The sequence below is a fragment of the Copadichromis virginalis genome, linkage group LG10, assembly GCF_057382275.1.
Source record: "Copadichromis virginalis isolate Kocher_CV1m ecotype Utaka linkage group LG10, C_Virginalis_male_GT1.1, whole genome shotgun sequence".
Classification (NCBI taxonomy): domain Eukaryota; kingdom Metazoa; phylum Chordata; class Actinopteri; order Cichliformes; family Cichlidae; genus Copadichromis; species Copadichromis virginalis.
The window spans coordinates 9,151,865-9,169,488 of NC_140627.1; the positions used below are offsets into that span (position 1 = coordinate 9,151,865).

Below are 17,624 nucleotides of genomic sequence, written 5' to 3' on the forward strand. Positions count from 1 at the left end.
CAAGGTGTTCAGGTTTTGTGGCTGCAGAACAAGCCCAAATCTCCACCCCTCCACCACCGTGCTTAACAGCTGATATGGGCTGTTTGTCATGCTTTGTTATTCCTAATTGTACTGTGTAATGGAAATTATTTGAAACAGCGTCAGAATATGGAGACAGTCTCCATGCAATCTTTCACATATACCACATGTAGATGTGCGATAGCATTTCTCTATAAATATTTTAGGCTTAGAGTCCCTCTTTGTCCAAACCATCCACACCTCTGTCGGGCTGTCTGTATATTTGTTTGATGCCTTTTGCAAAAGTAAATAAAACACCTGGTTGTATGCACCACAGTTTATTTCAAATTTCAGAAGTGTGAGTCCATGGCTCATTGGATCTGAGGTCCAAAATGAACAGTGACGGATCATCCTGGAAAAATGCATTTCCACCCTCGAGCTCAGATTGTTGACAGATGAAGAGGACTAGAGTGGACCATGACCTCGACTGTGCCCTTTCAGTGGCTCCACCAACTCAACTTCTACCTACACTGCCACCATGCATGGCACCAGAAGACTGTTCCAGTGATTCATTACTGACCACAGCCCACATCTGCAGGTTTCATATCAACAAGCAGGCTCATCAGAAAGCTCCACGTCACAGTTTTCGCCACAACGGGTAGCAACTTGCTACAACACCCTTCAGCTGCCCATCAAATGTGCCAATGGACAGTCCCTACTAGTCTTTTTACCTTAATCAGAAGCTCAGATTAAAGAAATCATGACTCATAACTGGGGAAATTTTTTTTTTTTTGTTAAATTCTCTTATTTTCCATTGTGAGACATGTATACACATTATGATTGGGATGATAATGACAGCTGAAGGAGAAAGAGAAGAAAATGGACAAAGAGCTCCACATGGCAGCCCTGACATGTGCTAATCTATCCAAGCTACAGCCTATTAGCCATGTCCCCTGACCACAAACAAGTATCAAGCTCCTGCCAGAGGAAGAAAATGAGCAAGATGACACAACCTGGACATCAGTTTAAAGTGCTTTTAGAGGGCACAGAGCAGTGTTGTCCCTCAACAGCAACAACACTGCTGATGAGAAGCATAGCAAGGTGGACTGAGGCTGGAGGGAAGGCACAAGAGCAACGTGCTGCTACTCTGCTGCAATACCACACACATGTGATAGTATACAGCCTATGTGCACATTTGTGTAATTATGATTTGGGGAAATTGAACTTTAAACATATAGTTTGCTGTCTGTTGTCAGTAAGTTTATCGAGCTGTGATCTAATGTGTTGTTTGGGTGTTGGATTAATTTCAACCTCTGAAGGTCTCAGAAAGAAAGTAGTTGAGCCCAAAACTCATTTTTACAGGCCCGGTCAGCAACATTTGATACTGCAAACTGCAAACGGGACTTATTATGGTTTTCTGTTAATAATGGCTTTCTTCTTGCCACTCTTCCATAAAGGCCAACTTTGTGCAGTGCACGACTAATAGTTGTCCTATGGACAGATTCCCCCAACCTGAGCTGTAGATCTCTGCAGCTCATCCAGAGTCACCATGGGCCTCTTGGCTGCATTTCTGATCAGCGCTCTCCTTGTTCGGCCTGTGAGTTTAGGTGGACGGCCTTGTCTTGGTAGGTTTACAGTTGTGCCATACTCCTTCCATTTCTGAATGATCGCTTGAACAGTGCTCCGTGGGATGTTCAAGGCTTGGGAAATCCATTCTCTCCTGACTTTCTCTCCTCACTCTCATAAACCTCCCAACTGTCTCCAAACTCTCACTAACCGCAACTCTCCATCAAACACCCACATTTTGAATGAAGTCTGAGAGGTTTATATCTGTCATAGCTCGCGGCAAAGTTCGAACCACTTCATGAACCAGTCACGTGGTACAGCCGGGCAGCGAGGCTTCGGACGTCATCATTTTCAGCTCCTCCCATAAATGAAGCAAGCCTCGATACGCGCATCGCGGAAACTCCCCCTAAATTACTTGGCACAAGCTTTGAAGCCTCGATACAGAACGTCACATCACTAGCTGCCAGTCTTTTAGGGTATGTCTCTACCAGCTTTGCACATCTACAGACTGAAATCCTTGCCCATTCTTCTTTGCAAAACAGCTCCAGCTCAGTCAGATTAGATGGACAGTGTTTGAGAACAGCAGTTTTCAGATCTTGCCACAGATTCTCGATTGGATTTAGATCTGGACTTTGACTGGGCCATTCTAACACATGGATATGTTTTGTTTTAAACCATTCCATTGTTGCCCTGGCTTTATGTTTAGGGTCGTTGTCATGCTGGAAGGTGAACCTCCGCCCCAGTCTCAAGTCTTTTGCAGACTCCACGAGGTTTTCTTCCAAGATTGCCCTGTGTTTGGCTCCATCCATCTTCCCATCAACTCTGACCAGCTTCCCTGTCCCTGCTGAAGAGAAGCACCCCCAGAGCATGATGCTGCCACCACCATCTTTGACAGTGGGGATGGTGTGTTCAGGGTGATCTGCAGTGTTAGTTTTCCGCCACACATAGCGTTTTGCATTTTGGCCAAAAAGTTCCATTTTGGTCTCATCTGACCAGAGCAGCTTCTTCCACATGTTTGCTGTGTTTTCCACATGGCTTGTGACAAACTGCAAACGGGACTTATGGTTTTCTGTTAATAATGGCTTTCTTCTTGCCACTCTTCCATAAAGGCCAACTTTGTGCAGTGCACGACTAATAGTTGTCCTATGGACAGATTCCCCCAACCTGAGCCGTAGATCTCTGCAGCTCATCCAGAGTCACCATGGGCCTCTTGGCTGCATTTCTGATCAGCGCTCTCCTTGTTCGGCCTGTGAGTTTAGGTGGACGGCCTTGTCTTGGTAGGTTTACAGTTGTGCCATACTCCTTCCATTTCTGAATGATCGCTTGAACAGTGCTCCGTGGGATGTTCAAGGCTTGGGAAATCCATTCTCTCCTGACTTTCTCTCCTCACTCTCATAAACCTCCAAACTGTCTCCAAACTCTCACTAACCACAACTCTCCATCAAACACCCACATTTTGAATGAAGTCTGAGGGGTTAATATCGCTGTCATAGCTCGCGGCAAAGTTCAAACCACTTCATGAACCAGTCACGTGGTACAGCCGGGCAGCGAGGCTTCGGACGTCATCATTTTCAGCTCCTCCCATAAACGAAGCAAGCCTCAATACGCGGCCTAAGCAGGCTTAGGCCTTTTAAGCAGGCCTAAGCCTGCTTAAAATTTCTCAATAGCTTTATCCCTGACCTGTCTGGTGTGTTCTTTGGACTTCATGGTGTTGTTGCTCCCAATATTCTCTTAGACAACCTTTGAGGCCGTCACAGGGCAGTTGTGGAGCTGTTTTGCAAAGAAGAATGGGCAAGAATTTCAGTCTCTAGATGTGCAAAGCTGGTAGAGACAGACCCTAAAAGACTGGCAGCTGTAATTGCAGAAAAAGGTGGTTCTACAAAGTATTGACTCAGGGGGCTGAATAATTACACACACCCCACTTTGCAGTTATTCATTTGTAAAAAATGTTTGGAATTATGTATGATTTTCGTTCCACTTCTCACATGTACACCACTTTGTATTGGTCTTCCACGTGGAATTCCAATTAAATTGATTCATGTTTGTGGCTGTAATGTGACAAAATGTGGAAAGTTCAAGGGGGCCGAATACTTTTGCAAGCCACTGTAAATGACCTACTTTTCAAGGCGGATGGGAAATAAACACCCCAAACACAGATCAAGGTTTTATAGTTAAATAAAATGAAACTAAAAAGTCAAACTAGATGTGAAAAACAGCTGCTTTCAGTAAAGTTGTTTTTTTATTTTAATACCTATTCTGATTTCTCCTAAGATCCTAAAAATGATTGCTCTCCATGCAATAATAGTAAAAAAGACTAAATCTGAACATTTTCAAACTGTAAAAACTAACCTGAAATGAAGAGGCCACTCTGGGAATAAACTCAAAATAACATATTCAATGCTTAGAGTCGATTTTTATAAAAAAGCATGCAGACTGCTGTCAGGCTATCAGTACTGTTTGCCTGTACCCCTTTGCAAAGGTAACAACAGCCTGGTTATGTGCACCTCACTTTGTTTCAGATTTCTACAATAACTTTAATGAGCTCAACATTTAACAAAGGAGAGTCTGAGCGGTAATTCTTAGAGTTTTTAGGTTTTTTGAGCTTTGTATGTTTTGACTTCAGAGGGAATTTTCTGGGTCGTCCACTCCTGGGGTGTTAACACATACCTTAATGCGCCATACTAGCAAGTTGGAGTGTTGGAGTGAGAAGTGGTCTTCACTCTTGCTGATCATCAGTTATTTACATGCATTTGATTAGCAAAACCTGACTGCTTCTTATCTTCTTAATTCCTGTGGAAGCAGTGAGGGTGTGCTAAAGTTTTTATTGGACTTCAAGTGCCAGAGCTATCCCAGTTTAGAAATATGTGATAGAATACAAAAGTATGGTGGTGGAGTGCGCCTGAATTTTTTTTTTTTTCACCATCATAACAAATAGTCTGACAGATAAAATGAACTGTAAAACAGTGATTATAATAAAGTAGAGCTGGGCGATATGAGATTTTTTCATATCACGATATGTTTTTTTCATTTCAGGCGATAACGATATCTATCACGATATAAGCCAAATAACTATATTTGTAAGATTTAAATGTGCCGTTGCTCACAAGTAAAATGTGAAATAATCAGCAGCTTGTTTTTATTTAAATATTTATTTCCCATAATAAGTTCAACAGGGTAGATGTACTTAAGGAACATGAGACTTTTTCAGATAAATAAAGGCAAATATTGCAAACTACACAACAGGCAGCCGCTAAAGCGTTTAAGTTTCAAAATAGGACAAACGAAACAGACTAAATTGTCAATTCCACTTAGAAACAAAATATTAATTCTAAAAATAAATCTTAGTTTGTTTTACAGAAGAACAGACAAAACTGACTAACTTTTGTCAATATCAAATAAACTGAGAACTAAAAGGAAATTCTCAATCTCTCCTTGTTGTATAGCTGAGCTTTTCAAACAGTTTTAACAGTTACTTTAGTCTGACAAAAGCCGAATGACGAATTAGCGCTTCCAGTCAGAGACTGAGGCTACGTCCACACGTACACGGGTATTTTTGAAAACGGAGATTTTCCGTTTTCGTTTTAAAAAATAATCCCGTCCACACATAAAGGCAGAAATGAAGGAAAACGCTGCTATGAACATGCCAAAGCAGCAGGTGGCGCTAGATTCCTAACCGTGCCTAAATGTTGGCCAATCAGAAGTCTAGAAGCCTCGGTGGGAAAAAGTAAACAAAGCTGGGGCATAGAAGCAGAACCGAGTCGTAAGTGTGGAGGGACAGTAACTGTGTGTATATGTAAGCATTTAAACACTGCAGAGAGTAGAATTAACAGTATTGTAGAAATTCATTTCACCGAAACAATAACGTGGCGCACAGTGTGACGCATGCACCAGTTTATTGTATTTCCAGACTTGCTTTCGGCACAATTTACAGTGCACGCTACTCTGTTTTTTGTCAGACTTGAAATAGCCGAAATACCTTCACACTACGGAACTTCTATGGCTCTTCCGTTTGACAATCTCTCCGGCATTGGAACCATCATCTGTTTTCTCTTCGGTCACGCTCGGTTGATTTTTCTAGTCGGCACACTCATTTCCTCCATTACCCGCTGGCTGCTTCCCAAACAAACACACGTGCAGCTTGGCACTTGTGCTGTACGTAACAAGTCACGCGACGTGACGCTGCGGCTGCGATTGGTTCGGCTCTGTGCTACTTAATTTGGATTGGCTGACCTTTTTTTTTTTTTTTTTTTTTTTTTTTTTTTTGAGGACAAGAGCGGCGAGGTCTATCGCGATAGCTTAATTTCTCTATCGAGTAAAAGTTATATCGCGATACATATCGTTATCGTTCTATCGTCCAGCTCTATAATAAAGCATAATGAGGTATTTTTGCAGTTTAATGACTTCCACACATTCAATTGCTGGGAAGAGTTTTCCACTGGCTAATGAAGAAGGAGGCAAGTTAAAAAAGTGTAAACACAAAGTAAACGTTCTGTTTGCCTACATAGTTCATCTTTACCTCAACATCAACACAATAGCCAAGTGTTATCTTACAAGCCCTGCAGCAGCTGATAAATTGTTTACACCTTCACTTTTTCTTCTTCTTGCAGTTCCCAATGACCTGCTGATTGCGTAAGTATTATTTTCTTTCTTTCTTTGATTATCTGATTATCAAAATGTTCAACTAGTATAAAAGTACACCAGAAAAGAAAAATCACTCAAACACACACAAACAGTCTTTCCATGCATGTATTTGATTTTCTTTAGTTGTACTAAACTTCTGATGACTACACACTACGCTTGTACTGTACTTCTGATTTCTTTCATCCACCTATCAAATACTGAGGGCATCTTGGATTTCATCTTGGAGTCAAAGAGGAGGTACTGGTCCGTGTGTGGGCTTCCGGTAAACTTGAATGTTGAGGTTGTCATTCTCTTCAGTGTGCACAGCGTAAAGGACAACTGTTTGCCTTTCCTGGACTGCGCAGTACCTCCTCTTTGACTCCCATCACCCTCTGGAACACAAACTTGGGGTAATTAGGACCCTACACCACCGGGCAGATAATATTCCCTCTAAGCCAGAAGGGAAAAAGAAGGAACACACACACATAAAGGAAGCACTTAAAACATACGGTTATCCTAATTGGGCGTTTATAAAGTCAGCAAAGATGCACAGAAAAGAAGATCAGACACCAGCGAGGGAGGATAAGAAAGACAGATGCAACAACATTTTCATCTCCTATGTAGCCGGTGTATCAGAGAAACTCAGGAGGCTCTTCTCCAAGCACGACATCCCGGTGTACTTCAGACCCAGCAACACACTTAGACAGAAACTGGTTCACCCAAAAGACAGAACTCCTAAACACAAACTTAACAATGTGGTGTATGCTGTACAGTGCAGCGAGGAATGTCCAGACCTCTACATCGGAGAGACCAAACAGCCACTTCACAAGCGCATGGCACAACATAGAAGAGCCACCTCCACAGGACAAGACTCAGCAGTTCATCTGCATCTAAAGGACAAAGGACACTCTTTCGAGGATGCCAACGTTCACATTTTGGACAGAGAGGACAGATGGTTTGAAAGAGGAGTGAAAGAAGCCATTTACGTCCACTGTGAGCCAGACGCTTTTCTTTCCAACCTCCTTAGACTACGATGACCTGGATGACTGAGAACCTCCACAAACAGTCAATAAAAGTAGTGATCCACTCCTGTCTGAGTTATGTTCTTAGTAAGAAAAAATTTGGTTCTGAGTGGGTGTGATGTGGATAAACCACACTGACAATGACCAACTATGCATGCGTGCAGTCTGGGTTTCCCCATGTGACACAGACACCGATAGGACTGCGATGGTGTTCTGTGAGATTTCCTGGCAAAGTGGCTCGAAATGTTGAGAGTACAGGAGTGCTCCCTGTCACCACATCCTGTTTATCACACAGGAAGCCTCTGGTTTAGGGGCTCATCACACTCTGGCAATTCACTAGTAGACTTTTGTTTTTTGTCTTTTTTTTTTTTCTTTTTCTTTTTTAAATCTCCCAGGCTTTGTAGAAGCATATTTATCATATAGCAGCACAATTAGGTTGTCCACATTAATGATTCCAGTCAGAATTTTAATAAAAACAAACTGAGTGATGGGGATGTAATGGATAAAGGGATGTTGTTCTTATTGCACTGAACTTCAGCGTGATTATCTAACATGATTGAATGACCTTTTTCATAGGATAGACCTTTAAACCAATAGAAGTCTGGTTTGAAACCATTTAACATGTGCTCTAATTAGACACATAGAGTGTTGTGTTAAAGTAACTATCTGCACTAACCCGAGGAGACATGCAGCGACGAAAATGATGTGTATATAAAGAGGGAAAAAAAAAGGGGGGGTTCAAGATGCTCCACCACAGATGAGTGTGTGGTTTGTGTAGATATGCAGTGTGCCTCTCGTCTTTATAACCTTTTGTTTCTCACAAGCATTACTCGCAACCCTCCTCCATTGCTCAACTTGAGTTCTTGTCCTGTGAGCCACCGTAAGGAAGTACTTAGAGTAGAACTGGACCATCACCTTTTCAAAGACAAAGCAGTCATTTAGATAAAATATTGGATATTGTTTACCTGTAACTGCACAAAGAGAACTTAGAAATGTAATTACTGACAAGAGTGAACAAGCACTTATAGTGTAATATACAGCTGTGGCCAAACATTTAGAGAATGAGAAGTGTTGAGGTTTTTCCCCCCACAAAGTTTGCTGTTTCAGTGATAGTTGTATATCAAATTCAGTGTTGGGACCAGAGATGGGCAGTAACGTGTTACTTGTAACGCGTTACTGTAATCTGATTACTTTTTTCAAGTAACGAGTAAAGTAAGGGATTACTATTGCAAAAACGGTAATTAGATTACTGTTACTTTCCCGTAGGAATACTGCGTTACTAAAACCGTGATTTTTTTTTTTTTGAATTTTTAAATTTTATTTAATTTTATTTATTTATTTTTATTTTTTTTGCGAGAATGTCTCATGACAATGACGTAAGCGAGTGCGACGTTCGTGACAACAGCTGTGTGCAGATCAACAATGGATCATATATCGAGTGCAGGAGAGAGGATGAGCGTGCAGCGTTTAAAGCGTGGAAGTACTGACCTTACTTTGAGTTTGATTCCATAAAGAGTGACAAAAACATTAGCGTCCGTTGTGCGTGGGAAGAAAACTGCGCAACGACGTAATGGGAAATTCACAGAGAAACTCGCGGATTCTTCCACTGACCGCTGCAGCACACCTGCACCAGGGTAAACCTCCGCCTACCCCACTCCTGCTTTACAGGTGAAAATAGAGCAACAGGACCGCTAGTCTTTGATTTTATTTATTTTCTGCTGTGTTTTACTTGCATCTATTTGAAAGACTGAGTGTAAACACAAAAAATATTTTATTTTATGTGCTGGAATGTGCAGAAAATAGGTTTAAATGTTAAACTAATTTCTTCCAGTCAGAGAATGTTGCATATAATTAAATTTTTGCCTGATGCATAAAGTTAAAAGATTAAAATGCAAGTTTTAAAAAACAAGTTTTAAAAAGAGACTTTTCCATTTGATTACATTTTGTATGATGGATTATGCAGAAAAAGTAGAATTGGGCTGAAAGATCTATCGCTTTATCACCTATTCAGGTTGTAAATCGTGTTTTTTAATAAGTAACTAAGGACCGGCCACCGGTCCGAGTGTCAGGAGAACTGAACTTCAGGTAAGAAGTTATGACCTGCAGTCTTTCTGGGTCAGATATAAACCAAGTTTAGGTGGAGTTTATTTTCGTTATGCTGACTTTTTTTGTACTGCGTACTAGCTAGCATGACGGGGTTTCTATACAGCTGGGTGGGTGCTATGTTACTGATGTTAAACTTTATTTTGTTCATAAGGTTAATTATTAGAGTTGCCAATTGTCCCATTAAAAAAAAAAACCCAGAATAGTCTGGTATTCAGAGAAAATATTACGCGTTTCATATTGAGGTGAAAAGGAAGACAGTTTATCCCGGACTTCAGCTACAATGAAAAAGACACAAAGCTGAAGTTATTCTGTCTTTACGCTGTCAGCTGCCTCTTCTTCTCTTATTCTCTCCCCTCCCTCTCCCGTTTCTACTTCAATCATGAAACTGATCAATGATCAGGTGATCGGCTTTTCTCTCTTGTTTGTCTATCGCCCACTTCGCGCCAGAAAGAAGAAACCAGCGGAGCTCGCGTTAAACAACAGCTGCACGTTTAAGCTTGATCAGCTGTTGTTAGAATTTATTTAATATTAATTTCTAGTATCAGCTGATGTTTGCTGGAGCCACAGCTGTAAAAGCTGCTGGTCATGATATGGTTTGGTTATCTGGTGAGAGGGAAACATGAAGATGAAACCAGGAGATGTCCTTACTGAATCATCAGAGCTGAACAGGTGATGGAGAAACAGGTTTACCTTTTAGGTGACATGAATGAGTTGAAGGGAAGTTATGAACTGTTTCTGAGAGACAAATAAAACCAGGATCCTTTTCTAAGTAGCTGACAGCTGGTAACTGTGCAGGGGCGGGTCTAGCAAAGTGTTGCCAGGGGGCCAGGTAGGGCATTAAAAGGGAAAGGGGGGCACAAGGAAATACTTTCTTATTCTCATTTAAAATGTCTAGCTTTTATTAAAAAAAAAAAAAATGAAAAATTATTATCTGAGTCTTACAACAAACGATTGATAGATTGATACATATATACCATCAAGACAGTGTACATCACTGTCACAACAGTGTTTATTTTCATTCAAAGGCTTTATGATTTTTCCTATAATAGTGGGCCGGTCTCTAGTCAAAATGCCCGGGACGATTTTTTTTTGTCCCAGTCCAGCCCTGTATGCAGCTCATCTGCAGTCTGGTGTTACCTACATCTTCCTATTCAGAAGGCAGAATTTCCGAGTTCTGAGTACAATCAAAAGCACCACAACTGCAGTTTTCCTGTTGGATGTAAAAAGCGCACATGATGTTGTGACGTAGGCTAAAATCATGGCGGCGGTCAACAACGGTCCAGGCATGGGATTTCTCTCGTGGAAATACAGTGGGGCAAAAAAGTATTTAGTCAGCCACCGATTGTGCAAGTTCCCCCACCTAAAATGATGACAGAGGTCAGTAATTTGCACCAGAGGTACACTTCAACTGTGAGAGACAGAATGTGGAAAAAAAAATCCATGAATTCACATGGTAGGATTTGTAAAGAATTTATTCGTAAATCAGGGTGGAAAATAAGTATTTGGTCAATAACAAAAATACAACTCAATACTTTGTAACATAACCTTTGTTGGCAATAACAGAGGTCAAACGTTTACTATAGGTCTTTACCAGGTTTGCACACACAGTAGCTGGTATTTTGGCCCATTCCTCCATGCAGATCTTCTCGAGAGCAGTGATGTTTTGGGGCTGTCGCCGAGCAACACAGACTTTCAACTCCCGCCACAGATTTTCTATGGGGTTGAGGTCTGGAGACTGGCTAGGCCACTCCAGGACTTTCAAATGCTTCTTACGGAGCCACTCCTTTGTTGCCCGGGCGGTGTGTTTTGGATCATTGTCATGTTGGAAGACCCAGCCTCGTTTCATCTTCAAAGTTCTCACTGATGGAAGGAGGTTTTGGCTCAAAATCTCACGATACGTGGCCCCATTCATTCTGTCCTTAACACGGATCAGTCGTCCTGTCCCTTTGGCAGAAAAACAGCCCCATAGCATGATGTTTCCACCCCCATGCTTCACACTAGGTGTGGTGTTCTTGGGATGCAACTCAGTATTCTTCTTCCTCCAAACACGACGAGTTGAGTTTATACCAAAAAGTTCTACTTTGGTTTCATCTGACCACATGACATTCTCCCAATCCTCTGCTGTATCATCCATGTGCTCTCTGGCAAACTTCAGACGGGCCTGGACATGCACTGGCTTCAGCAGCGGAACACGTCTGGCACTGCGGGATTTGATTCCCTGCCGTTGTAGTGTGTTACTGATGGTGACCTTTGTTACTTTGGTCCCAGCTCTCTGCAGGTCATTCACCAGGTCCCCCCGTGTGGTTCTGGGATCTTTGCTCACCGTTCTCATGATCATTTTGACCCCACGGGATGAGATCTTGCGTGGAGCCACAGATCGAGGGAGATTATCAGTGGTCTTGTATGTCTTCCATTTTCTGATGATTGCTCCCACAGTTGATTTTTTCACACCAAGCTGCTTGCCTATTGTAGATTCACTCTTCCCAGTCTGGTGCAGGTCTACAATACTTTTCCTGGTGTCCTTCGAAAGCTCTTTGGTCTTGGCCATGGCGGAGTTTGGAGTCTGACTGTTTGAGGCTGTGGACAGGTGTCTTTTATACAGATGATGGGTTCAAACAGGTGCCATTCATACAGGTAACGAGTGGGGGACAGAAAAGCTTCTTACAGAAGACGTTACAGGTCTGTGAGAGCCAGAGATTTTCCTTGTTTGAGATGACCAAATACTTATTTTCCACCCTAATTTACGAATTAATTCTTTACAAATCCTACCATGTGAATTCATGGATTTTTTTTTTTTCACATTCTGTCTCTCACAGTTGAAGTGTACCTCTGGTGCAAATTACTGACCTCTGTCATCATTTTAAGTGGGGGAACTTGCACAATCGGTGGCTGACTAAATACTTTTTTGCCCCTCTGTATGCACATTATCTTTTCCTTTCTATTGGTAGGTGGCACAGTGCACTTGTGGCAAGTAAGCAAGCTAGAAGACTGGAAATCTTGCTGGGTATCCAGTTATGGAAGCAACACATTAACAAGAGAATTCTGAGTTAAACCAAAGTTACTTTCCCTAGTAACTAGTTACTTTGAAAGCAACGAGTAACTATCAAGTACTTTTGATAGTTACATTACTAGTTACTTCTAAGTTACTAATTTAAAGTAACTTACCCAACACTGATCATATTCTACTGGAAACAGTCGATCATATTTGTCGAAGCTGAACCCAGGGCAAACTAAGCTAAATTTAGCTTTTTTTTTTTTTTTTTTTTTTTTTTTAGCAAACAGCTACAATAAGCATAACAGTTATCAGATATCATTTGTTTACATGATGCTTTTTCTTATACAGGTAATATATTTATTACCAACCTGAACGTTTATCTGCCGGTCATCTGACATGACGAATGACTTCTGAATACTTAAATCTGTGTCCCGCTCCAACTCAAGATGCTGTAGGAAGGTCTGCAGGTACAAACGGTGCTCGATTACTCTGCGGCTTTCACAAATGGCCTGGATGTATGCCCCCAAAAACTGAATTGTAGAACTGAAATTGAATGGTGAGCAGTGAAACTGAAAGCATTCAAAAGCTAAATTTAAAGAAGGATGAATACAATTTCAAATTAAATTAATTAATTTTCATAATGTAAAATTCTGTTTCGATTCAGTGATGATCATTTTCAAATCAATTTATTGGATTTCAAATTAGGCTAATTCAAATTCAGCTTCAGAAGGTTTTATTCAAGTTGAGCAATTCAGATTAAATTTGAGCAATTCAAATTTGAATTGATCTTATTCAAATTTAGTTTCTGATGGCACAAAGTTCTGCCCATACTAGTGCCGTTCTTTCTTTCATACAGAAAGTCTTAAGAAACTGGGGTTTGTTCTGAAATAATCTGTGCGAATTTTAAACCAAGTTAGAGGTTTTTTTTGAACTGCCAAACTCCTCTGTGCAGGCACCAATATGTGATAACCATGCCTTTTTGCCTCCTTGGGATGATAAATCCTATGTTTGGAAGGAGAAGGGCTTAATCATATTCAAAGATCTTTATATAGATGGAAAATTTGCATCATTTAATCAGCTTAAGCAAAAAATTTGATTTACCGCATTCACATTTTTACCGTTACCTACAAGTCAGGCATTTTATGCAATCCAATATGAAGAATTGCCAAGATGTTCCACATGAACATAACCTTTTTAAGGTGTTCCTGAGCCCTCCTTACTCCAAACATTTGATTTCTACAATTGTACATTTGTTTGCTGACAGCATTGAAGTGCAGACTACGAGGATAAGAGACGCTTGGAGGGAGGAATTGGGCATAGAAATATCAGAATCTATGTGGGACAAATGCCTATCAAAAATTCATTCCTGCTCTGTTAACAGCAGACATCAATTAATACAATTTAAAATTGTCCATCGGCTACATTATTCCAAGGTTCGGCTACACAAAATTCATCCTTCAACTTCCCCCATATGTGACAGATGTAAAACATCAGAGAGCACATTGGCTCACGCTTTCTGGCATTGCCCCTCATTGACCAATTTTTGGTTCAAAATATTTGATTGGTACTCTAAAGCTTATGGGATTTCCATCTCACCCAATCCAGAAATTGCAGTTTTTGGCTGTGTACGTTCCAGAACTATCCCTGCGACTGTGTGGGTGCCAATCGACCTCGGAATGATGATCGCGAAAAGACTTATTCTACAGGAATGGAAGTCCGCTGCTCCTCCCTCCTTCAGTGTCTGGCTCAATGACATGCTATCAGTCATTCAACTGGAAAAAGTTCGATACCTGCAAACACCTGCAGCAAATGTTTTCTCAAAATCCTGGACTCCGTTTTGTACTCGCCTTGAGAAGGCTCACGTTGTATAAACATGTACCATGGCACTGCAACTTCCCTGTTTATTACATATTCATGACATTTAATTCATTATGGATACTGGTAGTTCCTGATTTTAATGTTTTCTTTCTTTTTTTTCTTTTGTCTTTGCCTATTGATTCATATTATTGTTGTGCTATTTCTTGTCCTATCATCTCAGCGCCTGAGCTGTATTTGTTTGTTGATGGGGTTTTCTATGCTGAAAAAATTAAAATAAAATATTGGGGGGGAAAAAAAAAATCATCCAAACTGTGGGTGGCCATTTTTTTTCAAATTTTGGGAAAACTGCTATAATATAACAACAGAAAAATCAGCAAACTCCTAAAATCCATGACGATCTGGCATTTTTAATTAAGAAATGACAGGTTTCTGTGATTGTTTTGCTTTTCTTATACACTTTTAAATCTGAGCACAAAGCTTCTGTTGTTGTTTTGACGACTCCTTCTTCTTCTTGTCTCATAGGCTGAAGTTTGTCTTCGGGTCTTGTGCGTTACAGGCTTTGGATTTGGTTGACCAGCACTCAGTCACCTGTTTGACAGCTCCCAGTGGACGCAAGGCCTTTCAGGTCTCTTTTTTTTTTTTTTTTTTTTTTTTTTTTTTAAGCCCGAGTCTCACTTCTCTGTGCCTGCCAAGGTCATAAAAGGTGTTTCTCACTGCATGTGAGAAATTCCTTCCTAAAAGTACAAATTTACAAAAGCATTTTACGCATGAAGAACATTTTTATAAGACAGGAAATGACTTAATGTGAAAGAAAAAGGACTATTTTCCTGAAATTTGTCCTGAGTCGTGCTGCAAGCTTATGAGTTAGCCTCAGGGGGACAAGGCATCAGTTGTAGTGGGAGAAACAAAGCAGTCCACCAAGGTTGTGGTCATTGTGTCCTGAATTTCCTGTAAACTCCTTTAGCCTCTTGTAAAAAGTAGTTTTATGAGAGGAGCGTTAGAGCACAATGCAGCTAAATAAAGACATGGATTTTGTTCGTGTTGTGAAATTTTCAGCACAACTTAACTTTTCCACATCATTCACACCGCAGCTACCTCATGTCTGACCATTTTACATCAGTATTTCTAAATATTTCTGGCAACTTGAATCACTTGAGAGTTTTAGATTTATTTATTTATTTTTTTAATCCAAAAGCATCAAATTCGCTTTTGCATCTTATAAGTTCATTTTGACAGCTGTGAGTTTCCTCCTGTAATCCAGCCAGGTGGCACTTATATAAAGTTTTAATTTAACAGTGTCTGTTCAAATCATGTCTCAGAGGCATGGCTCAGACATTTAGCTTACACTGCTCTCTGACTTCACTTGTCAGTAGGCAGCATTTAAAATCAAACCAACCCCTTAAAAATACCTGAACACATCAGAACATAGTGAGAAGTGCATGAAGACACATATTAGGTTCCAGCTAAAATGAATCAAAGCAGGTCCCTGATTTCTAATGAGAAATAAAAAAAGGAGGTGAAGTTACTGCTGTGAGGATCAAAGGTTAAGTGATGAAATAACGTTCAAGGTTGGACTTGAGGCCCTGTGATTTTGACCAGACTGGAGCATCTTCAGGAAGTATATGCTACCACTGGGAGTTGGAGCTTTAGCTCATTTTCTGGCTTTTCTGCAATTAGTCATCCACATGTCAAGCATTTATGCCAATTTCCTGTAAGGCGGGAAGAGGAGGGAGCAGCCGTCTCTCACCACATTACAAAAATAATCTTATTTGGGAAAGAAATGCATTTACTGGAAGTGCAGTGATGCGTGTGTTCAATGGAAAGAAGATGATAAATGAACAGATTCGGCCATTTTTGTCATTTCCTACTAATAATTTGTTTCTGTTGGACGGAGTTTCTCGTGTTGTAGTGGTTATTTTGTCACCTTATGAATAACCCATGAGAACTTGGCATTTCAGTGCAATTTTTCTTTACAGTCTTATCTCATTCTTAAAGTCAAATGACCTTTTGATAAGAAATGTACCACCGTTTTGTTTTTTTGGAAAGAGAATTTGTGAGTGGTGAAGTCTTAGAAGTACTGAAACTTAAAATAAATGTTTTTGAGTCAACTGTCATTAATATAGTGGGGAAATAGAAAGTTATTACAGCTTCTCACAGTTCAAGGTGACAATATGAAATGTTGTCTGTAAGTTATTTAATTATCTATCAAATATCCAGTTCAGGTCATGTTTTAAGGTTTCAGTTTAAGGTGGTGGTGGTGACATGGCCTGCTGAGATGTGTGACTGGCTGTAAGGAGGGTTTATTTAATCCTCTCTGAAGTGCCATTAGTTATAAGCTAAACCATTCTTCTTAATGGAATGTAAAACATAAGTCTTTGTAGCATTAACATGAAGGCTTTTTGGTTCTTAAAGTAATTCATCATTACACATGAGAATCTCCAGGTCTGTGTTTTGTAAGTCAGAATAAATGCACCCAGTCAGGGTTGACTGATAATGCACATATACAGCATGTTGGCATACAGACACAGGGGTAGCGTATCTTAATGACTTCCCACTATAAATTTCCCCAAAGTTTGTGGCGTGGAACGGAGAGCTGCCCTAGTTCCTGCTCCTCTGGCTCACGTTAATGGCAAATACTCTCATGGGAGCCACTGCTTGTAGAAGAGATGAAGCCAGAACTCTGCTGAGTCCAACTGCAGTGAGTAACAGAGAGACGCTGATGTATAGCGTTTTTTTCTTTTTTGAAGAAACTTCGATGCCTGCCAAGCAGTGCAAGCGCAGTTTGGTGTCTTTTGATGATACTTGCCACTAGCTTTGTGGTGAGAACTGCAGCAGAGCCTCATGAAAACAAAAAAAGCTGGTGTGAGCTGATTTTAAACTTGGCTCTTTAGAAACTGTAGTGGTCCTTGTCCATGTGGTCACAGTTTTACAGCTTCTGTCCTCATCTTGGTGTGGAAAGTACATCTTTAGTGAGGTGTTGTGAGTCTATGTAATTGTCTCTTTTGTGCCTTTTTTTTTTTTTTTAAATAATGAAGTGTCACATTGAATAAATGAGGTGTTTTTGCTTTTGTAGGTCAGAGGCAAAGGTAATTCATTGAAGCTTTGGAGAATAATGGAGCCTGCTCTGCCATCTTGGCAAGCATTAGTTATTGTGAAGTGTCAAGCTAATCCACCGACTTAATGTCCTCGTGTGTCATGTGTATGAGGACGGCACCTAAATCACTGTCTGTAGCTGGGAGCGAATGCTGACATCATGAGCAGCTTCAGTCAGCCAAGGCCATTAGGCATCCCACCCAGGTTTTTTAAAAATGCATTATTTATTACTTATCTAAATAACTAATGAGAAATCATGTAGTTGGTAGAAGCTAAAGAATAGTTTACACCATTATATTCCTCTCAATTTGCCGGCATGCGGTCTATGAAGTGCAATGCTCTGCAAAAGTGTTGAGTCCCCCCCCCCCCCCCCCCCCTCATTTCTTTAATTTGCTAGCAAAATGGGA

At 40.6% G+C, this 17,624-nt stretch overlaps 1 protein-coding gene across 2 annotated transcripts in view; it reads left to right on the forward strand.

Moving 5' to 3' along the window:
* Nucleotides 1-17,624, forward strand: part of zswim7 (zinc finger, SWIM-type containing 7) — a 35,041-nt gene that overhangs the window by 7,776 nt on the left and 9,641 nt on the right. For both annotated transcript variants that reach the window (XM_085469698.1, XM_085469697.1), the window contains exons 2-3: nucleotides 6,171-6,192; nucleotides 14,647-14,749. In XM_085469698.1, coding sequence (XP_085325824.1) covers nucleotides 6,171-6,192; nucleotides 14,647-14,749 — 125 coding nt within the window. The remainder of the gene's footprint in view (nucleotides 1-6,170; nucleotides 6,193-14,646; nucleotides 14,750-17,624) is intronic.